Below are 25,883 nucleotides of genomic sequence, written 5' to 3'. Positions count from 1 at the left end.
ACAAAGACTGCCACCCCCACCTCAGGAACCTTCATGCCAAGTTTGATGGCAATATCTCTAGAGGCGTCCAAACGGACAAGTCACTTTCCAAAATACACAGTAGAATGTTTTGTATTGTTTTATGCACACCTCTTAGAGGTTTGTTGGTTTGTTTGTTTTAAGTAGCATATCATTTTTAATAAACACTGTACAAATGCAAAAGACTCTCTCCTGTACAGCTTAAATAAAAAAAGTTTATGTTTCAAGCCTTGTTCTTATATATTTTCCCCTCTAAGGCCAAAACCAAAAGGGAAATCTGGCCAAATAGGAGATGATCCATTGACCTTACAGTTTAAAAGTGAGAAAAATCTTTGCCGTAAGATGTTCTCTCATCTACTGGTATGACAAAATAAGGACCAAACCCGTATGACATTTGTGACCCCAGTGCTTAGTCTGAACTGCCTGGGGGTTAGAGAACAAATTCTCTTCAAAGCCTGACATTAAGGCCTTTTGTATGAAGCACAATGACTCTGAAATCCAACTCTTCACTTTTGCAGCCAGCCAGGCTGATAATCACTGGTGACCAGAGCAGATTTGCATGTCAAAAAGAAGACTATGTGTATTAACCAAGAGCAGCTTTATCCTTCTGAATATTATTTCTATTCTTATGGTGAACAATGCACTCAAGACCTCATCTGAGTCTGCTACTATTTGTAATGCCTTCCTTCCTCCATGTTAATAGTTAATTTGTAATGGTTTGAGTCTTAACACTCAGATAGGGTAAAGCATGACAAAAGTAATTAAGCTCTTCTCAGAGAATGAGTAGAGTTCATACATTTTGTTAGAAACAAACTAGCTTTAAAATGATGCTAGAGTATGTTTGGATTGGTACAGATATTAAACTGGCAGAAAGTTCTAGATTTGTAAGGGAACCGATGCTGGCAAGAATGAGACAGAAAACAAACTTTATGAACCACCCATACAGCACTATTTCATTTTGACTGGCTTGTTTTAAAGACTTACACCCTGCTTTAACTTATAAATACCTCAAAGCTTCTAATAGCAGATAATGGTAAAACATCAATGCATCAGAATAGATATTGGGTGTGTGTTTTTTTTTAAAAAACTAACAGACCAGTAACATAGCAAAAAGATAACATACCCGGAGGGGGGGGGGATTAAGAGCAGCTGCTCAACAAATAGAATAATAAAACAACACCCAATAAATGCATATTTAAGCTGAGTTGAGTTAAGACCCAAAGGTTTTGGTTATAGCCTGGTGCCTGAAGGTAGTTCTGCAGCTTCGTGGGCCTCCATGGGTCTTCTGAGTTTTTCACAAAGCTGGTGCTACCAGCAAGATGACCCTGCAGCCCTTCAGTGGAGGTGTATTAAGCAGTACCTCGGATGCTGAGCTTGTTTCATCAACTCATGTGCCAAAGCACTGCTCACTCACTTCTCTGCTGGCATCCATTTCCCCATCCCTCTCCAGCACACGGGCATGCACAACAGCTACAAGGATCAAAATGCAACAGGAGCACCATGATTGACGGCTGCACGGCTGCCCTGCTTGCCATTTCAAGAAAAACATCAAAGCCCCAACTCAGGCAATGATGGAAGGGAGCCATTCTAGCTGATGTTGACATAGTTTTGCCTATTTAAGAGGTCCCAGAATGCTCTGTGTTTATTTTACATATTTGTTTTATATTGAATATCCCATTCTCCAAAGACATCAGAGCAATGCACTTATGCAGTTTATGGGGGGGGGGCCAAGCCTACTTAACTTCAGCAGCAGAACAGAATCATGGACCTTTGGACATTTACCAGATATAATAAGGTTGTGCTCCTTACAGATTCTTAGCTTTTCTTTTCTAATGTTTAGGGTTTTCTTGAACCGAAGATTCTTGCCAAAACATCCTTCAATTGCATTATCTTTCCTTATGCACTGAAGAAGGGTTTTGTTTTTTACACTAGGATGACAACCTGTGCATAGCAAAGTTTCACAGATTATACAGTTTGTGTTTTGTTTTTTTATGTTTGTGAAGAGAAGTTCAGTGGTGTAGTGGAGCAGGACTGAAGCACAGCAAACACAGTGATACCATCTCCAGAGTAACTATTTGCCAATCTTCTGCATGCCAAATAAATGACATTTTCTCAGAGAGAAACCCACCAAATAAGCTAAGCAGAAGAAGAGGCCAGTTACATTAGAGTACATGGGTAAGGGTTAAAATTCCATTAGCATGTTATAGTCTGAGAAAGGGTATATAGTTTTTTTTGGGGGGTGGCTACGGAGATTGCCAGGAAGAGTAACTGGCACTCCGGAATTTCCTTCAATGGTGTAGTGAAAAATTCCACGGTTAATCGTTCTCAGAACTGGCAGTTATATTACATACAGACACTGCAGAAATAAAATGTTTGCCTGGAATCTTTGGGTAATGTTTCTCATGCAGGAATGCGATCCTTATTTTTCTTTTCTCCTTTTAATGAAAAATGTGGTTCTAGAGAGGCACTTCTGCTTACTTAGCACGTGTATTTTTTTTAAAAAATAATAATGTTATTTTTTAAACTGTTGTTCTTTCTAGAACACACCAGTGGGAACTCCGATTTTCATAGTGAATGCCACAGATCCAGACCAGGGAGCAGGTGGAAGTGTGCTGTATTCTTTCCAGCCTCCGTCCAACTTCTTTGCCATTGACAGTGGGCGTGGCATTGTGTCAGTCATCCGGGCCCTGGATTATGAAGTTACGCAGGCCTACCAACTTCAGGTCAACGCTACAGTGAGTAGGAGGCATCTTGCTTCTTTTGTTCTAGAGTCTAGACATATCTTAAGCATCTGCAGCTAGGAGAATAGATCTTCCATTCACACTACCATTATCTGATGGGCTGGATGAATTGAAGCTGAATCCTGAAAAGACAGAGGTGTTATGTGTCCCAAGTTCTGAGGTTTGAGAGGCGGGGCTGCAGGTTGCACTCCCCCTGGAAGGAGCAAGTTCGCAGCTTGGGGTGCTCCTGGATTTTACCCTGTCACTGGAGACGTAGGCCACTGCAGTGGCTTTGAGTGATTTTCCCCATCTCCAGCCCTTTTGAACAGAAATGGCTTGGCCACTGCACTCCATGCTCTAGTAACTCCCAGACTAAATTAGTGCAGTGTGTTCCACATATGGCTGCTGTTGAAGATGACTTGCAAACTTCAGTTGGCCCAAAATTGCAGCAGTCTGAACCCCAATCTTAAAACTGTAGCACTGATTGCCAGTTTCTTTCCGGGCCCAATTCAAGATGCTCATGTTCATGTATAAAGCCCTGAATGACTCAGGTCCCCAAAACCTGAAAGACCACTTCCTTGCCTACAGACCCCCTCTGGTGTTAAGATTGGCAAAAGGGGCCTCTTGGTTGTTCTACCACCATCAGAAGCTCAGGGGCGTGAGAGGGTCTTCTCTGTGGCAGCCCCGAAATTGTGGAACTCTCTCCCTACTGAAATGTTATATCACCTCCAGCAAATGCTGAATACACATGTCTGTGGCCTGTCTTTTGATACCGTATAGACCCACTTTGTTTTTGAGTTTGTAAATTGTTTTAAATGATTTTTAACATTGTGTTTTAATTGTTGTAACCTGCCCTGGGGCCATAGGGTGAAGGGTGGGTAAATCGTAATTGTAATAAATATGGCAGCTTTTAGGTTCATTTCTACAGTTAGAACTTTGCTGTAGGAGACAGCAATGAAAAGATGTTAAAAGGAAATGGTTTCCATTGTTTTCTATTTAATTCTCTTTCAATATTTTCCCTCTCTTCATTTTTAAGGACCAAGATAAAACCAAACCACTTTCTACTTTGGCCAATCTAGCGATCACCATCACAGATGTGCAAGATATGGACCCAATCTTCATCAACCTGCCATACAGTACGAACATCTATGAGAACTCTCCTCCGGTAAGAGCTTTAGATCGGCATCTTGTTAAGGATTAAGAGAGCTATTGAGAATGTCTCCCACATAATCCCAATTGAATCTTCTTTTGTCTGCAGTTTTGTTGTATTAAGAAGTGGAAGTGGGAACTGGAACAGAGAGGAGAGGAAGCAGATATCAGAACAAGGCAAACTAGGTGCAATACTTTCAAAGATGGGAGGGGACATCTTTTGTTATTTTTTTACGTCTGATTTGAACATAGATTTGCAGGGTACTGGAATACAGTACAGGACTACAAAATTGTTAAAGGGGGAATACAGGAGAGAGAGTGATTTCTCCATTCCGGATGGGACTCTGTTAGGGAGAAACCACTGTGAGACAAGTGGCTCAGTTGTTGATATGTGCAAAGTAATTATTTTTGTTAGTATTCACTTCTGAATAATGCAGAAACATTTGTTCACTATCCAAACATGTACCAACTCAGAACTGTGAAAGCTAGAAGAAGGTACCACAGCTGCTGATGTTGTCAATATAAGCAATCCCGGACCTCTTACAGAAAATTATTACTTTCCTTCCTTAAGAAAGGGTGTGTTAAATATTTGACCAATAAAGCACTTGATCTTAACTTAAAAGGCTGATAAGTAGCTGGAGAAGAGGGAAGTCACTGATTAATACAGATGGTTGTAGGAACTGCACACACATCGTTCCAGATTTTATATTAAAGCTTTCCTTCACATGAGACAATATAAGCAGCAGAGGAGGCGGAAAGAAATCCTGCCTAGTACATTAATAACAAGAAGGAAAGAAGAATGATATGGTATTACAGAAATGGAAATCCCCACTAGCATCTAAGATTATGTACTGGATCACCTTCACTGCATGACCTTGTGCCTGTAGAAGGAATATCTCTCAAATTAAATGACAATATAGCAGTGTCTGGAACTAAATGGTCCTTTTCTATTGACACTTTCGGTAACATACATAACAATTAATGTCAAGTAGCAGACTTTTTTACACAGGACATTGTAGTGGGGCAGGGGGAGCCCTGGAGAGGATTTGTGTCTAATGTGAAATACAAATATTTCTTAAGAATACAGTCTTCGTTTATAAGAGACCTTAATTTGCCTTTCCGCCTATCTAATTTGACTCAAATAGCAGTCTAAAGCAGGGAAAGCCAACTCCCATCAATTGCAGCCAGAATCAGGGGTCAGGGGAGTTATACTCCAACGACATCAAGTGGGGGGTCACTTTGCTAGCCCTAGTCTAAAGGAATTAATGTGAAAATAAGAATTCTGACCCAGTGCATTTCTTCTTAGGGTATACTGAGTTTATACTGTCTGATTTCCACATCATGTTCTCTGTTGTCATTTGGAGTCTGTTAAACAGGTAAATGTTCAGAGAAGGTCCTCTATATGACTGATGGATCGAGGATGTACAATGACATGTATTTTTCCTCTAGGGAACTGCTTGGGAAGTCAATAGAGAGAGCACAGAGGAACATAAAATTGCTTGTGCATGCTGACATTTGCCTCTGTTGTTCTCCGCCTGACAAAAAAAAAACCTCACGTCAAAACAACAGCATTGAATTATTATTCTTATCTATCTTCCCTCTCAATATTCTTTGAATGCTTTCATATCTCCAAGGGATTTGCTTGTATCTCCGGCCAATACTTTCTGCAACCTAATTGGCTCAGTGCTTCTGAGAACAGTGGACAGATGTAAAACATATCCAGAAACACTAATGAATAATTTTCACTCAAATTATGAGGCTTTATTGGTTCCCTTCATCTAAAATAATCAGTGGGAGGGTGCTTTCTTTCTTTTTTAAGCAGCAATGAAATAGCTTGCAGAGAATTTTTATCCAGACCGCTTTTCACATTGTAGTCTCAATACATACTACATGAGCATAAGTATTTTAAGCTTACGAGTGCAATAGAAATGTCTAAAATCACTATCCTGACCTACTACATTATGTGTGTTGTATAGAGAACTTGCCATGGTGAAGTGTATGCAGTGTACGTATATACCAACATTGAATTTGGATGATGCACGTTGTCATAAATGGATTTTCCTAGTATGCTTGGGCAGAGCCACACTCCTGACTCCATCATCACCACAGTTTACCTGGGTGGTAGTGAATCAGGGAAGGGCCATAGGTTGGTGGGAGACCATCTGTTTTGCCTTCAGAAGGTCCCATGTCCGGTCTCTGGCATCTTCAGGTGGGGCTGGGAGAGATACCTGCCTGAAAACCTGGGGAGGTGCTGGCAATCAGTGTAGACACTACTGAGCTATGTGGACCAATGGTCTGATAGAAGGCAGCTTGTTAAGTATAGTAGCACCTCGCCTTACATTACCCTCGGGTAACATAAACTTCAGGTTGTGAAAGTGGCAAACCCGCAGAAGCGGTCCTCCAGTTGCGAAAACCTCAGGATCCGGCCGGACCTCCAGAACAGATCCCGTTCGCAACTGGAGGTACCACTGTACCAATCTGATGCTCCAGCAGGTGTATTCATATAGCCCCAATCTTGCCACCACCATGCCTACTGCTGCTGGTGGTGTAAGCAGGGTGGTTCCATGGCTCTTTACTGACACATTGGTTGCTTCTGGTTTCTGATGCTAAAATCTGAAGGTCTGTGTCCCTTTTTCTGTGTTAATATGGTTATCTGCTCTTGTTGCACATGCAGGCCTCTCATACTTCTTATGCTGATTTAATAAGCTGAACAAAGGTCAGGAAAGGACTCCAGCAATTGTTCTTGGTCTGTCTACTTACATTTCTCTCTCTGTTTATCAGTGGTGCGCAGCGTGCCTGATTTTTTTTCTATCTCTGTATCAAGCAGGAGCGCCTAATCTAAAACTTTATACATTACCTAATAAAATCCTCCTTTTTGGGATTATTGCATCAAATTTTAATTTCCTCACTCGAGTAACAGCATGTCACCCAGCCTGTCACTGAAGAGCCGACAGAAGGAAAAGAACTGGATAAACTGCAGCAAATTACTGCAAGCAGATTCCTATCAGCCCTTTGACTGGAATTAAGGAGTGCGAAATAGGATTTCTTGCCTCTGGAATCTGCTGTGGCGGCTTTCTTCAGCACCCTTCTCTTCCCCTCCCCACCCCCAGCTCCTCCTCCTGCGATATGGGGTTCCAGTTTGCCTTTTAAGTCCTTAATCCTATAATAGAAGAAAGGAAGGAAGGAATGCTATAGTTTCATTTTTATAGAACAAGTATATTGTGGTGTAACACAAAAACACTTTTCATGTGCCCTTGGTGACCCCTTCCCCCCCTAAACATGATATAACAGACAGGAAAGTGGGGGGAGACATTGCAAGCGATTTATCTGCCTGTGCCTTCTTTCTTAAAATGTGAGATATTCTGAGGGCTATACAACTCCGATTCTGCTTGTGTAAACCCAATGCATGCATGTGCACGTACACAGTGTCCAAGCAAATAAAGGGGAAATTGATTGATTGATTAACAGAATTTATATACTGCTCAGTTGTAAGAAAGCCCCTTGAGCAGTTTATAAAAGAATAAAATAAAACATTAAAGTTACTAATTTTTAAAAAAGTTAAAAACAGCTATTTTAAAATATTAAAAGGAAAGTTAAAAGCAACGGTAGCTAAAAACTAATAAAGTACATGTAGCTTCTGCATGTCTGGGTAGACATGCCTAAACAAAATGTTTTAAGCAGGTGCCAGAAAGTGTACAGCGAAGGTGCCTGCACAATGCTAATAGGCAGGAGTGTAGGTGCTGCTACACAAAAAGATCGATTCATTACGAGTGTAGAATGAGTTATTATGTGGCACCTGTAACAGTTCCTATTCTGCAGATTGAGTGATCCTATTTAGGGTAAGGCAACCCCGTAAGAAAACTGGTCACAAGCTGTTAAGGTGGTTTAGAGTAGTAACACCTTCTTAGTAACACCTTAAACCAACATTGCCCTGTAGGTTATCCTTAGTGACAGCGGCACAACTCTGCATTGTAGCACAGGAGTGTTGACAATCAATGGACAGCATCAATTCCATTAGGAAGGCACTGGTTTCCTTTTACAACTCGGTGGTTCCTGTTTCAATGAAAAACCAACCAGTTAAGCAATTGTTCCCTTGCAAAATTTTGAGTCCACAACTGAAAGCGCCCTCAGTTTGCTGTCCCAGGACTTTAATCTGCATGGGGAAAAGCTGGGGGCCCGGTTTATATATACACCCTTAAAGATTTTGTGATCACAGTGGGTGATGTGTTTTAATTCTGGCCTAGTAGCTACCCCTATAACAAATAGATAACATCTTCCTCCAGGTCCTCATTTAAGAAAGAACATCATGTTAAAGAAACAGAGTTGATTTGTGCTGTCACTGCCCCAGAGACTCAGTGTGTCTTGGTTAATTCCTCCTTATAATATTTAAGTCTACCTGTGAGTGTTTTATTAGAAGCTCAACATTTTATTAAAGGGGATCTATAATACATCCTCCCCTTTCACTGGAAAAGGAAGATGGTGAAGAATATTCATATTCTTTTTAAAAGCAGGTGTGTATTATTTTAGCAGAAGAGTTTGGTAGGTTCCACAATGTCTCCCTTTCATTTATGCCTTGTGAGGGAAGGGTTTTCCTGTGTTCCTGTTCAAAACTATTGTTATCTGCAGCTCTTCTGCATAGCCACTTGCTCTGCTGAGCAGCAGGTAAGCGGCAGATGATGATATACAGAATATCCTCAGAAAAATAATTGTAATGACCGGGGTTCCCTTTTGTTTTCAAAAGCAAACCTGAATACAGATAAGACCTGGAGAAACCAAGGGTTGCTTCATATTAAGATGAAGTCCTGATGGACATTGTGCGAGTTGCCTACCAATCTACTTTTGACACTTCCAGGTGTCCAGGTGTAAATGAGAACGGTATGCATGAACTTATTATTCCCTCTTTGGGAGCACAAATAAGATCCCAGTGCGGCATTCCCTTATTTAGAAGGAAGCCCCTTTGAACTCAATGGGATTTGCTTCTGAGGAGTCATGCACAGGATCACACTCTTCCTTGATATATGAGTACAGTATATGTACCCTGTGTCGATGACCTTGGATTCAACACAAAGGTCATTCAGAGAGGAAAGCCCTTCCTCCTTTACAATGCGAACCAAGAGTACTAAGCTATTTCTGCCTGTGATCATAACACATGGAGGCCACAAAAGGTTTGGCTTGTTAGGGTAAAGCTGCCCCATAAATATTTACAAACCATTTGCTATTCCTCCGCCATCACTAAACCCACCCTGCTCAGCAGCTGCCTTCCTTTTGAAATGTGCCGCACGGTTTGTGACACTTACCATTCTAAGCTACGCTCTCTCTTTTGACAAGTGATGAGTGAACTGTCAGATAGGCCATGGTTTCACCCAGCACTTTTGGAATGTAGGAGCACTTCAGTTTACAAATGAGATGCCAGAACTTCATGTCTCTCCCGTGGGAATTACAAATTAAAGGGTAGCACGTTGGGGATGGGATCACTAAAACTTGTGTTATGCAGAATTATTTCTTTTCCTGCGTATTAGTTTCTTCACTGCCATTTTCAAATCTTTATGTAGACTCAAATTCTTTCCAGTTGGTTGAAAATTTGGGGTCATTGCAAGATGTCCTTAAGCCCAAATCGCTCCCCATTGAAATCAGTCGTAGATTATATAGAACTGGGAGTGCGTAGAAGCATTAAACTATTGAAAGCAAGAAGGTTCTTCAGGTGTATTCAAAGATAAATGAGGGTCTAAATCATCCTCATGCTTGAATATCTCCAAACAAGATATTTGAAAATATCATAAAGGTAACCACAACTTAAGAGAATAAACTCATTTTGGGGGAAAGCCCTTATATTCAAAGACTAAAGACCATTTGCTGTAGAAATATAATATTTGCTTTTTATGGTAAATGGAATCCTTTTGTTACTAAGGAACTTACTGCCCCACCAACAAAACTTGGATTTTCAATATTTTGAGATATAAAGCTGCTGATATGATAACAGATAGGTAATACAAATAGATAATTATTGTTTGTATAATTTCATAGTATAACATCTGATCTTGATTGTGTGAATCTTCTAACGGTTTTCTTATTTGATTTTTTTAAAAATAAGATATGGACCATTTAATCAAAATTTAAGAATATCTAAGCAATATACATAAGATGGTGTATAATATTTATCAAAAATAGATCAAATCAAAGTTTAAAAGACGTATACATAATCAAATAATGATAAATGCAGGAGAAATCAAACGTTTGTTCCTATAAATTATTGGTTACTTAAAAAAACAGGATACAGTGTACACATTGAAATCCATTCATGTGCAGACACATACCATTCCCATCAAACGTAGAGAGCTGTGTCTTAACTGGCAGATTGGTTGGCTTCCAGGAAGAGAGTAATTGACAGCAGGACTCTGCAGCCAGCCCCACCCCTGCTACCCTGCTACTCAGGTGTTGCCTGCCAGTCTGCTGAGCAGCAGAGGGGAGATCATGAAGAGAAGAGGTCACCCAAGGAGAGGTCAACTCAGCAGCAGGAAAAACAAGACTGTAGAAGGGGAGGCGTTTGGAAACAGGGCGCTGGAAGAGGCTAACTGAAGTCCTACGTGCTAGAAGTTCCCTACTCTTGCTATAAAGAAATGCAACTGCCTGAATCTATCCTAAGTCATGAGTACCATGTTCGCTTTTCATTTAGCAGAATATATCCATGATCATGTCAGAGGTCTAGTGCTTTCTCAAGTCTTTCATCTTACATGACATGTAGCAGCTGCTACTATTCAGGGTGCATTTATAAGAATTTGTCATGAAACCAGTACATTAAAATGAAATAATCTTACGGTGAGTATCTCGCATCAAAAGTAAGCACGAGGATTGAGTAATTGTGATCTTTTGGAACATTTGCTGTTTGCTTACAAAGTGGCAAATGATTCCACAGAGAACTAATTGCTTTTGCAAAACAGCCAAGCCTTGGACTGGGGGATTCCAATGCCTTTGAATGTCAGTATATAAACTTACCGTATTTTTCACCCTATAGGACGCACTGGCCCATAGGACGCACCTAGTTTTCGGGGGGGGGGGAATCAAGGAAAAAAATATGATTTCCCCCCCGCAGCTCTGGGAGCAGCGGACAGGCTGCACGCAGCCTGTGCACTACTCCAAGACCTTCTTCCTGCTTTTGTCGGAGGCGGGGGAATTCCCCCACCTCCCGCAAAAGCCCACAGGAGGGAGAAGGGACTGAAACGGCCAGTCAGTCCCTTCTCCCTCCTTGGGGAAAAGCTCCCAAGAGCTGCACACTCTTTAAAGGCTGTGAGGCTCCTACGGGCTTTTCTACGAGGTGGGGGAATTCCCCCACCTCCTAGAAAAGCCAGCAAAGCCGCGCAGCCCCTTTAAAGAGCGCATGGCTTTTGCCTGCTTTTGCGGGAGGTGGGGGAATTCCCCCATCTCCCGCAAAAGCCCACAGGAGGGAGAAGGGATGGACTCTGCCAGTCAGTCCCTTCTTCCTCCTTGGGGAAAAGCTTGCTTTCTCCCACCGCCAGCCTCCAAGCTGGGTTGGAGAGTAGCGGGAAGGCATCGCGCGCCTTCCCGCTGCCCCCCATCCTCTGGGGCTGGCGATGGGGGAAGCGCTGCTTTCCCCCACCGCCAGCCTCCAAGCCGGGTTGGAGAGTAGCGGGAAGGTGTCGCGCACCTTCCCGCTGCCCCCCATCCTCTGGGGCTGGCGATGGGGGAAGCGCTGCTTTCCCCCACCACCAGCCTCAAAGAGCAGACTCTCCTGGCTTCAGCAGAAGCAACGCCAAGCCTCTGGAGCGCAGGCTTCGGAGGCTTCGTGTTGCTATCGCTGAAGCCAAGGAGCCTGCTTTCGCCCCATAAGACGCACACACATTTCCCCTTCATTTTTGGAGGGGAAAAAGTGTGTCTTATAGGGCGAAAAATACGGTAGTTCATGACAGTGTTCTGAAGGCTATTGTGGCTAAACTGAGTAGTTAGCTATAGAGGGGCTATCCAGAACCGAGTGCTGTATATGACGGCACTAAACATTTTGCTTAAAAATAGCTTTTAAAAACTGAGGAAGATGGTGGAAATGGTTTGTGGATGCAAATATGAGGAGCTGCCTTATACAGAAATAGCTGATGATTGGTCCAACTGCTCAAGTAGACTGTACTTGGCAATGGATGTCAAAGATCCTAGGAAAATGGTTTCTCAGACTTGCTACCTGAGGTGCTGTAGCTGGAGATGGCAGGAACTGAATAGAGGAATTCATGCATTTAAAGGAATGTACTCTGCTGTTGATCTACGTTAAATTTTGACTAAACTAGCTTGCCAGACTAAGGAGTGATGGTAAATGTAAGTGACCTGTAGCCTCTTTAGCTGTATTTACTGGTTTGGAAAACATAATCATTGTTGATGATTTAGACACTCTCCCTTCCGTTAGTAGCATGGCTGTAGCACGGTATTTTATTCAAAGGTCAGTTACCAAGGATTTATAGTTAATGTCTTCAGATTAATGTGAACACATTCGTAAAGTGTCTTTTGAAATGCCTGGAATACAGTCTTATGGCTTCAAAGAACTTTCAGCACAACATTTTGAAAAATAGTTTTCTGTATCTATAGTATTGAAGGAGCCCAATATGAAACTGTAGGTTTCAATAGCACTTACAAAATGGATTTGTTTTGTTGCTGCTAGTGAGTAACCGTCACCTCTCTGTTTGTGTTAGATTTATTCATGGCAATGCATGGTTAAGGACTGTCAAAAGTGCTCATATAGATTTTTAAAAAATACCTTTTTAACACATTTATTTTTTCATATGCAAGCCTGCGTATATACATGTATAAAATACAAAGTGTGTGTTGTGTGTGTTAGAGATGCTACTAATGCGCTGACCAAAATATGGTTATTCTTCAGATCTTGCATATCTGCCTCAAAAAACATACCAAAATGTATATGGAATTTCATTTTAAGGATAAAATACCTTTAGAAATGCATATTTTGTGAGAAAATGTGTTTGAAAATGCCTGCGTTTGAATGCAGATTTTCTGCCTATAACTGAGATAACTGAGCTGTATCTTTCTCATTTGTCAGGAAAATTGTTATACTTCAGGTGTATTTATAGTTGTCTATTAGAAGTACCTATTTCTGTCGATTGCACCAATTTACACAATGCCAAGATTAAAAAAACAAATAACTGGCTGTCTAAAAGTACTTATGAAGAAAAATGGGGCTAATAAGGTATTTGGATAAGAGATAGAAGTGAAGCAACTCTGTCTGACCTTCGGCCTTCATCTGATGAATTACAATGTTAGTTTGCTGCTGCCAAGGCAGATGTGTGTTCTTGCTGTCTCATTAGACTGCAAATGCCACTGTTGGCATTTTTTTTTCCTGAGGGCAAAATGGACACCTCTTTTCCCTGGGTCTCAATAAACAAAGGAAAGCAGAACAGCCTAAAGCCATAAAATATGTTCACACTACATTAATTATTATTATGTGTGTAAATATGGGCATTTGTTGAGTAACCATGACCTTAGGAGAAAATTCATAGCTTTTATGCTGAAAGATGTAGAGGCTAAGGGGAAAAGAAGGCTCTAGCTCAGTAACTCTGATCTGTAGATGGAGGGTATTCTTGCCTACACATGCCTCCATGTAAGTGCGGCCTTCCCTGTTCCCTTACCCATTGTGGATAGTTTCCCTATTACACATCGGGAGCTGCCCTTTGATGCAGGTGGTTGGTTGGAGCTCCATAACCATTACAGAGCCCTGTATGAAGTTTCATTCTGATCCTAGCCACATGAATTAAGACTATCTTGAGTAGTATGCAACACACCATAGCTGAAGGCTTAAAACCAGGGGTTCTGGGTTTGAATCATAATTCTCCTTCTCTGTGCACCCTTTGACTGACCTTTTCACCCAGACTTTGCCAACCTGGTACCAATCTGGGGCTGAAGAGAGTTGTAGTCCAAAACATATGGAAGGCACCAGGTTGTTCAAGGCAGCTCTAACCAATATCCTACTCCTTAGGAAGAAATGGAGACTGGCTGTTCAAAGTGAGGAATTTCAGATGTACTTGCAGTTGACTTTTGTTGTCCATTTTATTGAAGGAGCGTAACTTTTCAATGGAGACAGGAGGTGGCAGCAGAAAAAAAAAAGGACCAGGAAGTATTGGTTACTTACTTGACAGAGCTGCTTCATTCAAAGAATAATGGAGAAACTAATTTTAGTTTGGGGAAGAGGGTATAGGAGTATCTCTCCAAGTTGTACATCATTGGCAATAGGAGAAAATGATTACCGTGCAAAATTTGATGTGTGGAACTACAAGCTTAGACAGTTATTATTGAGCAACTCATCATAGTAAAATAAACAACTCACTGTTCTTTTCAGAAGCAGCAAAAAATGAGGTAGAGTCCATAAGTTGCTTATGCATTTTAGATCTGTACCTGCCTCCCATGGCCTCTGTTTGGGATTTCTTTGTTTCAGCTCCCAGGAGTAAGTGACCCAAATCAGAAGCAAAGCTCTGTCACTAATAGCCACATTCACCTTGGTGACCTAACTTCAGCTCCAGCACCTTGGGCTCATGATAAGTGACAAAGGAAATGGTGTTGGAGCATCCACGTACACTTTTAAAAACAAAAGACACCATTCAATTCCTCTCATGCCTGCCCACAAGAACATGGATGCCCCATGGGTCATGTTCGGTTAGTGTCATTTTGAGGGTTGCAGGTCAAGACTGAGGTTTAGTACAATAGGTGTGTAGGAGTGGAAGACTTGGATATTAAAAGGCTACCATTAGCTGCGGGAGTTTGCTCTGGATATCCAGCAAGATGCTTTTTGTAGTCCTTGAGCACCTCACAAATAGTTCATGATTAAATTAAGTAAGATAAGCAATTTCAGCATCTACTGCTGACTTGCCCATGCTCTCTTTAGACAAGCTGGGCTTGCCATTGGAGCTGTTCAGAAGGACTATTTAGCATGTTTGAAGTTAGGAATTATGAAACAAATTGCAAGGGTATGCAGTGGGGAACTGCCCAGTGAGGATGATAAATGATATGGAAACAAATTCCACAGTGGCTGCAAAACTGGAATCCTCTTTTTTTCCTCTTTCCTTTGTGGTCCACAGGGTACAACTGTGCGTATGATAACAGCAATCGACCAGGACAAGGGACGTCCCAGAGGTATTGGCTACACAATTGTGTCAGGTGAGTCCATAAGGAGTTCTTGTAGAACAAGCATGATTGCAAAGTTAGAGGAATTGGCCAGGTGACAATCTTCCTGGCACTCAGTCCAAGCTATAAAGTATTAGACTTTCACAGTAGAACATTAAAGACAATTCCTCTCTTCATAACATCTACTGATAAACCATATCATTTTTGCATGCAACCTCTTCTACAATCCCATTTTAAGATGTTCTGTGAGTCTATTCTTAAAAAAAAGTTTATATATTTGTAGAACACACACAAGTCAATAAAAACAACATCTAAACAGATATTGACATATAATCAAACAGCAAAAGAACCCTAAGACTCACAGTATCTTGAAAAGTTCTGAATTTGAAAATAAAGGATTATATTTACAAAAATTAATGTAAGGAGACCAATTACTGATAAAACAATCCCATTTTTGCCTGTTTTCCACCAAATTCTTTACTCTTACGGTGTGAATGAATTAAGCGTATGATATCAGTAATTGTGTCTGTATTATGTTTTGACAAACATAATGTTAGACTAGAGATCAATCTGTGAAGAAGTGGAATATTTTAATTTTTATCTGTGCCTGAACTGAGCTTCAGGAATTGGGATGTTGTTTTCAGATGTCTGTCTGTTATCCCTGGCTAGAGCTGTTAAGCTGTTGTTTTGCCATTAATGACTCTCAACATTTATGTATTTGCAACTTTCTTTTCACTGTTCTGTAACAAACAAAGAATATTCAAAGTATCTGAACTGAATTTGGAAATCTCCTAGAACATACACAGAAATGTAATAAAATTGTGTCTGAAGAAGAAATAGGGGGTTGGAATAAATAAAATAAAATAAAGTATTCATCATGTTGTCTCAAAAAATATGCCATCTTCATAATTTCAGTTTTGAAGTATGTGAATTTTCAAATTCATATTTGAACTCCATATTTCTATTTGATTTGTCTAGTGATAAGCCACTCAAGTTTATCACCTGTTTATAAGAAACTGGATTTGAGACCGCTTTGCTACTGCCATTACTGCTCTTGGTTCCAAATAGGATATTTCCATTTTACCACCCCTCCCTTTTTTTAGTTACAGTTGGCTTGAGGTTTGTAAGTGTGGTGTAAAGTTTTGTGTAGATTTTATTCTTGTTGTTTGTTTCTCCACACCCTCCTTTTAGCATGTTTTGGGAGAGAACTGTCAATAATGGAAATCTTGATGCAGACAAAACTGCAGGATTTGTGAATTTCTGTGTCCATTTTATGCACTGAAACTGTCCCAGGCAGGCAGCTTGGTGATAAACCTCCTGGCCCTTCCAAAAGACCAGTAATCACAACCTTTAATCCAAATATCCCATGGTAGAAGCTGCACTGGTAAAACTGGAACTGGGCAACATTACTAGAAATCCATAGGTTCTCCTTATTCTCTCTCCTCCTCCTCCTGTAGCATCATGTGTTATTTTCAGAACACTCAAGTGTGCTTCAAGCAATATTTTCAGTGTTTCCCTTTCTCTACAGAGGTCAGTTTCTGTTTTTAAAGCTTAAAAAAAATCAGTATCATTAATTATATTTGATCTTGAAAAAATGTTTTACTGCTGAGAAAAAAATTATAGGATGGGCACAGGTGTGTTGCTTCTTTCTTGACACCCGCTATTATGCATTTGATCTCAGCCTAGCAAAATGATATAGCTCAGTTGACAGCCAACATTTGCTAGCTGATCAGACAGAAAAAACACATCTATGGAGTGGTCTGAGTCTTTCTCCTGCCCGCCACTATAAAACTAGTAACTTTTCCCCTTCAGAGTTTGAAGTTGTTTTTTTAACTTTGCACTGTTGTTCGCAAATATTTGTCAAGTTTAATAAATAAGTCACTTGCATAACCTGCTTTGGTATGCTCCAAATCCAAGGACAAATTCACTTGATCATATTTACATAGTGAAGTCAAAGGCCCTGTTCACACATAATGCTAAGCTAAACCACACATAAGCAACATACGCTCAAACATGTAGGTACACAAAGCAAAAAAATATGGCCACTTGGCTTTTCCTCCTGTTTGCTGCTTTGCTACTGGGAGCTGAGCCATGATTTTGCTTAGCATTACATGTGAACTTGAACTTATACTTTGTGTCATTCCAAACAAACCATGAGCTGAAATTAAGGTTTGTTCTTGGATTAGTGCATAGGGTTAATTTGAGAGAGACAAACAGCAACCCTGGGTTTACACATAATGCTAAGTCAAACCATAGTTTACCTCTGATGGTGTGGCAGCCGCAGGACCAGAAAGAAGCAAAGCAAACACAATTTTTGCTCCCCGTACCCACACACTTGCTTGCTCATACGGAGCCATAGTTTGGCTTATGAACCATAACCAAATTTTGGTGAGCTGATATTTCGAATGAAATAAATCCAGACTACAATTTACTATAGTAAGTTTTGTTGTGGGGTTATGTGAGACCATTCCTAAGGCTAGAAAAACATGTCAACATCTTGTGGGGAAGTTCTGCTATATGTGCAGGTAAAGCCCCTTGCATGAGCCAATACTTCTCCATGCATCATCTCCTTAAACATTACTTATTTTCTGAATTGGTTATAAAAGTTTTGTTTATCAGCACCGTCTTTGATCTGGCCAATAGAATGGTCCATATTCTCTCACACCACCCTTATCCAACAGAGTTATTGCCAAAATAACCTGAACGTTCTTCTGGGGAATCTGTGTGCCTGCAGAGTAAGAGTCAGTCTCACAGCCATAATAAACATGATTGCATCTGTTGACATACATCAATAACTTAATCATTACCCCTGGGTCTATCACATTGGGGAGGCCACCTATCATCATAGAAAATCATGCAGAATACATCAAAGCCACAAGTGATTAAGCTGTTTTGCATTTTCTTTTTGGCTTGTGTCTGCAAGCTGAAACTGCAGTTTTGAAATCTGCTTGGAACTAACTGATACTAACTCAACAGTTTTCAGCAGAAAGCATTATTGTAGGAAAAGGGGAATTTCTACTGGCATATTTTGCCACATGCAGTTTGAGCATCTGATTTTGGTATGTGGTGAATTTAGTTACCCACCACTGTGGTGTATTTTGCTTCTGCCAGTGGGTCTATTATGCATTCTGGTTTTGTGCAGTCAGAAAAGCCAGAAAATTACCTCTGTAATAAATGTTTATCTGTAAGCCGCCTTGAGTCCCGTCAGGGAAAAATGCAGGGTAGGTAGCTAGGAAGGAAGGAAGGAAGGAAGGAAGGAAGGAAGGAAGGAAGTGTCTGTGCCTCCTTACTCCAGCAGGCAGTACAGTTGGGTATCCCAGATGTCAGTGAACATTCACAGAGCCCTGGGCTCTCCTGAGTGCTGCATGATTGCAGAACAGCCTTATATAAATACACAAATTCAGATAGTAAGGTGAGCACGTGACAAGCTTATTGTCGATGTGCCCATACGTGGACTTGTAATTCATAAAGAGAAGTCCTTTTGCAACACTGGAACTTAAGCCACAACTGGGGTTCCAGAAACCTAGTGGTGTGACAAGAATGGTAGTGGGAATGTCTGACCCTTAGGTGTTACTCCTGTCTTGCAGCCCTGGTAAGCTCACTGCATAGGGCAGTAGCACACAGATCTGCAGGTTTTCAGTTTTTGTGCTGACAGCTCCTACCTAGCATGAATAATAATTTGCTGGTTTTAGTTATGTGGATGAAGAAAGTAAGCACATAGTGTGTGGACAACTTGGACCCGCAACAAAATATTTCAGTCAGGAGTGCTCCTGTTCAGGATACAGCACTGCATCCTACCAACACCCATCCCTGCCTACAGTAAGGCAGTGTTCCATAGCCTCTGAGCACGCTCATCTTCATGGAGCAGTTTTCAGGGTGTCATTCCCCCTCTCCTTTGTTTCCCCACCACCTTAAAGGTTTTGCTGGGGGAAGGTATTTTTTTTGTATTTCTCCAAACTCTGTTGCTCACCTAAGTCTACTCATATTTCCCTCTTGCCTTTGGATGGTACTGTTTTGGCTGCATAAGGACCAGCACTCAGAAAGTTGAGTTCGCTATTGGTATAGATGATACGTAACACCAGTGTGTGTATGTTTCTAAAAGGCAATTATTTAAGTTAGTGAAGGCTCCAGTAATCCATGCACCAAAGGCAAGTTTCATTTTTGGTTTTTGTCAATCCAGAAATATATAATTAGTTTGTCATTATCCCCTATTATTATGGTAAAGGTCAGTGAGTATATTTTCTGCTTGGGCTGGAAACATTTGCAAAATGTGCAAAAAGCTGTCTAATGTCAGAAGATAGCTGATGAATTTGATTAGGAATTAACTCAGCAATATTAAAAATGATTGTTGTAGGCTTTCCCCCACCCCCAATTGTTGAAGCTAAATTTAGGGTAGCAAAAGCAAATGAAATGTTCAATGAAAAGTAAAAATACTGAATTTATTTCCCCAATTTAATTAATTATCTCTCTGTTAAACTACAGGCATGGTGGTGAAGAAATATATAATAATTCTAGGCCAACATTTTCAAATTGTGTTTTATATTGTTTGCTTCAGAACATACTGCAGAAACTTTTTTATATACAGCCCTTCTACAAATACAAGGTTTTCACTTGACAGAAGAACATTAAAGCTAGAAGATGAAGCATAACCACTTCAAAAAAAAGAGTAAGGTCAAGCTCAAGTGATTCAGTTACAAAGATATCAAGTGTGCAATCACATTGTCTTATCAACTCCCATATATTTTCCTTTCATGGGTTGACATGGCTGAAGGTCCTCTTTTCTAGAAAAGGCTCAACTTGGCTGAGGAATAGAATTGTCTCTGAAATTTCACCTAAAGAGAAATTAAAAATGAAGGCTTGAGCTTCTACTCAGGTGAAACAGATGCAGAATCTTAACTGTAGTAATAGTAAAGTAATAAAACTAGTGAAATTCATTGGCAAGTAGGGATAGATGAATCAGTTTCAGTTTCACTCACTTGTTCATTTTTTTCCAGTCTTAAATTCAATCTCCACATTTCCACAAATTCATCAGCATATTTCTTCTAAGATACATGTTTATATGCAATTTTGCCTAATACACTCATGTTTCCTAATACAATGCATTCTAATGTAATTTCCACTACTATATGCATTTTTATGCACACCTTAGTCTTGTATGCACATTTTGCACAATTACTTTGCTAGAGAACTGCATTGCTAAAGTCAGAGAAGTGCAAGTTTCAAAGGTTCCCTGTGTTTTGCTTTGCATATTGTTTCAGAAAGTGAAAATTATGTAGGTTCATACATGATTTAAATGTGAACTGAATTTAATTCATCCCACTTCCCTATTAGCAAGATTTTTGCACTTTCCTAGGTTACCATCGGATTCAAGCAAAACTTGAAAATAATTGGGAGGTTCTTTTTCAGATGAAATTTTTGGAGAAATCTTGACAGAATCCCAAAGGGGCATGGTAAAAAATTCTCAAATTCTATGTGGGTGGGTGCCACAAGGAGCAATTAATTTTAAGGTTAACTGTTTCTTTAGTTTTGATGTTTGCTTCAAATCAGTAAGATGAGTTACTGTATGTGCCCCAATGCAATCTACACTGAGCTAGAAATTGCTGTTCTTAACGTGGATTCAAGTGATTCCTTTGCTTTCACTAAATTTAGCATAATGCCAGCATCCAACTCAAAACCCATCTAAACATATCTGAAGAAGTGTGCATGCACACGAAAGCTCATACCAAAAACTAACTTAGTTGGTCTTTAAGGTGCTACTAGAAAAAAAAATTTATTTCATCTAAACATACAGAGACTAGCAACTAAAATGAAAGCAAAGGTAAATGTCACAAAGGACAACAGAACTGAGAAAAGCCACATGGCATTGGAAAACGCTAGAGATCTGAGGGTCATTTGTAAATTTCCCAGAATACCTTTTGGTATACTCGAGTGCAACCAGCAAATGGCCCCCTCTAATATCACCATATAGGAAGCAATCCCTTGTTTGTGTTCACAAGCTGGGTTAGGCTGGTGATGTTCAGACACTGAGGTCAGGGCTGTGTTTTGAAGGACAGATAATTAATCCAGTAATGTAATCCACAGCTCCTTTTTTGGCAGATTTATGAAGATAGCCTCTGTCCCGGGGACTCTACCTCATCATCTTTCATTTCCCAGGCAAAGCTAGTGACTTGTTATATAACATGACCTGTTCTAGATAAGATTTTTCATTTAAGGAGCTCTTCAGGCTAAGAGAGATTGATGTCCTGGCAGCTTCCAAGGTGCAACAAGTGATGGAAAGACATCAGAAATGGGGTTGGGCAGTCAGGCTATTATTAATAACCACGAAGGGAGGAGTTAAATTTAGATGGCCGTTGCCATGCCAGTGGAGTGTGGGAGTCATAAAACTTAAGGTGTGTGTTACAACTATTGTCCCTGTCTACTAACTTGTAACAGAGTTGACTTTAGAATCTTACAGCAAAGGCAAGAAAAAAAGTGAGAAGCCGGGTGAATGATCATATAAAATGGAAGAGTCAGTTTTTCTTGCCTATCTACCACATGCAAACACAGTTAAAAAATGCAGCATAAAACACTGTGGAACATCATACTGGTGAACCCTGGCAGGACATTTCCAATAATGTTGCACAATGCTGTAGTGGGAATGGAGGTGAATTTACATGACTGCATAAAGTCTAAGGGGTGTGGGCGCTGCAGAGAGCATAAACTCCAAAAGTACCACAGTAGCTTTTCTTGTCAGAAGGACTAGAAAGACACAATGATAGTCACATCCAGTTCCTGAGATTCTTGTCCACACTGTTAAGAGTGTGTTTAAAAAAAATCACCCAACTTAGATGCGGACCTGAAAATAAAATGTGTGAGTTAGACTTGAAGCAGAATGAGGCAGCAGTATTGCAATGGTGTATAGCTAACCTGGTATACAATGGTGTATACGCATTATATACGCATTGGTTCTGTAGCCTGTGAAATTAAATTACTCCAGTTTTGAAAATACCCATTTGTTTGTTTTTTTGTTTGTTAAATCTTGTGTCTTGCCTTTCCACTACAGCGGTCTTTAAGGCAGCTCACAAATCGATAAAATAATCTAAGATATCACCATCATTAAAATAAAAATAAACTAAAATGAACAACAGCTGTAAAAAAGCATTATAAATATAAACAAGAATTAGTTATTTATTATATTGTGAAAGATATATATATATATATCTTTCGGCTGTAAAAAATAGTCAGATAGGATGGCTATAGCTTAGTGTCTAAAAGACAGTAAAGACGTCAGGTGAATATATATTTGGAGGGAATTTCCACAGCCAGGGAAATTCTGTTTCTCTCTGGTAGCCACCAACCAACATCCCAAGACAGATATTGAGAGCCAGCGTGGTATAGTGGTTAAGAGCGGTGGACTCGTAATCTGGTGAACCGGGTTCGTTTCCCTGCTCCTCCACATGCAGCTGCTGGGTGACCTTGGGCTAGTCACACTTCTCTGAAGTCTCTCAGCCCCACTCACCTCACAGAGTGTTTGTTGTGGGGGAGGAAGGGAGAGGAGAATGTTAGCCACTTTGAGACTCCTTAGGGTAGTGATAAAGCGGGATATCAAATCCAAACTCTTCTTCTTGAAGAGTCTCAGACAAAAATTAATTGATGAGGTTGCATTAACACAAGAGCAGGCAGACCTTTTGATACCCTCCTCCTAGATTAGGGGTAGGGAATCCCCAGTCTGAAGTGGTATGGTCCATTCTATGATGGTGGTGTGATCCATCCCAGAAATCTGATTTCTACCATGTCCATGAGATAGAACTAGACTAAAAGCTAAAATGTTGGGTGTTGCTACAACCAAAGTGCCTCAAACATTTCAGTGTTGCAGAGAATTAGCAGTGTCACTGTGTTACATTGCTTTGGCCCAGTGTCAGTCCGGGAACAGTCTTTGCAAATATTGCTTTTATAATGGCTCCTTTTATTTCAGAAAGCTTCACCAACAAATGGCCTTCAGTAATTAAAACAGTAACTCAACATCAGCTTTTGAAACAGCTGGAAAGACTATGAGAGTATGGGGGGGCAGAGGAAGCAACTGGTTTCACAAGGGGTTGAGGAGCTGACAGCTGTCTCTGGAATATTGCCCTGGGTGTGTGGTGTGTGTGTTTTAGTAGGATTGGATCCAAACAATGTCCTATTTGCGGAAGTATGACTTTAATAGGGATATATAGCCAAATATAGAAAGGGCATTTCTTTTGAAACATAGCTTTGCAGTGTGGATAATAGTTTGTATAGGAATAAATGCAGGTATTAAGATAAAGTGTAGCAGTCTGGAATTTTGATCATGGTAAGATTCCCCCCCCCCAAAAAAAAAAAAAATATTTCTATACAAACAAAATTGTCAATGTGAAGAAGGCAAGTTTGCCATGTAATGACGACATCTGTGGCCTGAGTTATACATACATACTACTGTGGCATGGCTGTTGTTGTCATGTTGCTTGGTCTTTATGCCACAGCGTTAGCATTCCTGACCAGGATTCATGTGGGACAGGCAGATCACATGGTAAGATTTTTCGCCAGCAATGAACTACCCTTAGAGACGGGGAATCTGATGCTGTGGGAATCTGTGCGGCAGAGCACCAAATGCATCTCATAGCACATAACCTAAGGAAATGTAAGTGTTCAGAAGTCACAGTGAAATTGAAATCAGTGGAACATATGCAAATTTAACAAGCCTCATAGATTTAAATATGATTTAAATGCATTTAATTTTATCTGAATTGAACTCATGGTTATTAACTCTGATGTCTTTACAAGATATTATATATCTATAGGATGTGAAACACAGATTTGAATTTCACCTCTGCCCCACTCCTCAATGTTGATATGGTGCAAAATGTGGCATATATATGTAACAGCATAGAAGCTGTTGTGCGTACACTGGAGAAAATGAGGGAATTGTTAAGAACAGGCTTTTCTTGTGGGTTGGGCTGTATGTTTCCAAAGTGTAGGAATTTTTATTTTAAATCATTTAATTAAACAAAGCCTGGAAATGCTTATAAGGTGAGGCATCCAATTTTGGCTGGTCCCTCCTTCCTCTTTCAGCCCTCTGGGCCCTATCTCATTCTGTCCCAGAACCCACCCAACACTCAGGAAATTCTGGGCTATAATGGATACAGGTGTATGTGTGTGAGAGTGAAAACAAGATGTTCATCCTTTCATGAGTGGAAGAGCTTTCCACTGACACAAAGCCACCATTGGTTACAACCCAGTCATTCCAGCAAAGAAACAGCGGATTTATGGGTGTTCCCCCCCCCCCCGTAAGCATAGTTATGAAGATTCATTCTGTAAACTGCATTTGAGCCATAAATAGGTAGGAATCCAAATGTGCATTCTCTCTGTGGGAAATATATTTGCCTTCTGCTCCCTGTTTACTTGGATGCAACCCTGTGCAAATTAAAGAAGAAGTATAAATAATTTTAAGCAGAAATATGAATGAATGGTGCTGCAAATATTCAGCCTGAACCTCATTCCATGGGGGAATACCGTGTTGTGCCTGGGAATACACAGGTACAACTCATACTGTTGACCTGGATGGCCTTGGCATTATGGAGACTGTCCTATCCCTATTCTGTTGTGCCATGCAGCTGTGCTCCCTTTTACTGGATCTGCTCCTTCCTTGCACATCTACCTTTCAGTCTGAATGGACTATCATCTTAGTTTGCTGGCTGCCTCGTGTTAACTCACATGCTTGCTGCCCTTGTATTTTTGACTCAGTGATTTATTTACCCTCCTGGGTTACAACTTCTCAGCCATTTCCTTGGGTGCAACTATTATTTGCTGCAATGGATGCTTCTGGCAGCCCTCCCCTCCCAAAACGTACACCCCTGCTATTGTCTATAATCTGTATAAAAACAGTGTGGGAGACATTACAGGGAAGCAGCCCTGAGCGCCTGTCTGGATGTTGTATGGGGTAGAATTCAAGGTGAAGATCAGCGAGGTAGTCAAAGCCGCTGATGGACTATTTATATAATGATAACTGTGTCTGTTGCTGATTCTATGAACCACATCCAACAGCATCTATTTCAGTGCAGAGGAGCCCTGACAGAGCACATTTTGATTAATAAATTATCTAGTGTGCACGGTGTAGGCCATGTTCCCTTTCACATCTCATGAAAGTCATTCACTTTAAGTTTAGTGGTTTAATGAGTCCAGGCCAGTCTAAAGATTGCATGTTGTGGCAGCAAATGTCCCTTCGACAAAAGGAAGAGGGCTATTGGATTATGTGCCCAAGGGCATTTTCACTAGTGATGCCAAGCCTCAAGCTAGATGTTTGCCAGTGTAAAAATGTATGGCACAATGTTGTAATGTTCTGAGCTGCTCCCCTGGGGAAGGGGTAACTCAAAGTGTGATGTCACATTACATGTCCCCACCCTCAGAATACCATTTAGTATGGAGTGTGTATGTGCTGGGGGGGGGGGAGAAAAAGAGAGACAGAGTGGGAGTCATTTTGAAAACAAATTTATATGCTTCTCAAATATATATTCTACAGCCTATAGACATTTGGATTGTCTTGGCCAGTCTGCTTATTTACAGAACACAGAGATAAAATGTCTCTTGAATTTTATACTGCACATTTTATGCTGCGTATTTAAGACTATAATGTATAAGAAGCCATGCTGCATAAAAACCTTCCTTGGTTTGCAACACTGTTTAGTAGAACCATGGACAATGCAGGTTTGTACTTCTAAAGCACAGGCAAAACAGTCACATCTACTTTTTTTCCCCTGATGCAAAAGCAATCTGTTCTGCCATTTTTTCAGCTTGAAAAATCCAGGTTGTAGCCTGGTGTGAAATCACAATACAGTGGTACCTCCAGTTGCGGACGGGATCCGTTCTGGA

General features: G+C 40.5%; 1 protein-coding gene across 1 annotated transcript in view; it reads left to right on the top strand.

The window, feature by feature from the left end:
• CDH23 (cadherin related 23) overlaps nt 1-25,883 on the top strand; it is a 400,272-nt gene that overhangs the window by 152,361 nt on the left and 222,028 nt on the right. Inside the window, exons 7-9 of the mRNA XM_083503046.1 lie at nt 2,559-2,753; nt 3,775-3,903; nt 14,972-15,050. Coding sequence (XP_083359172.1) covers nt 2,559-2,753; nt 3,775-3,903; nt 14,972-15,050 — 403 coding nt within the window. The remainder of the gene's footprint in view (nt 1-2,558; nt 2,754-3,774; nt 3,904-14,971; nt 15,051-25,883) is intronic.

The sequence above is a fragment of the Podarcis liolepis genome (assembly GCF_965112155.1).
Source record: "Podarcis liolepis genome assembly, chromosome: 5".
Lineage (NCBI taxonomy): Eukaryota > Metazoa > Chordata > Lepidosauria > Squamata > Lacertidae > Podarcis > Podarcis liolepis.
Note: the sequence above shows the minus strand (reverse complement) of the source record. Positions and strands in the feature narration are given on the sequence as shown.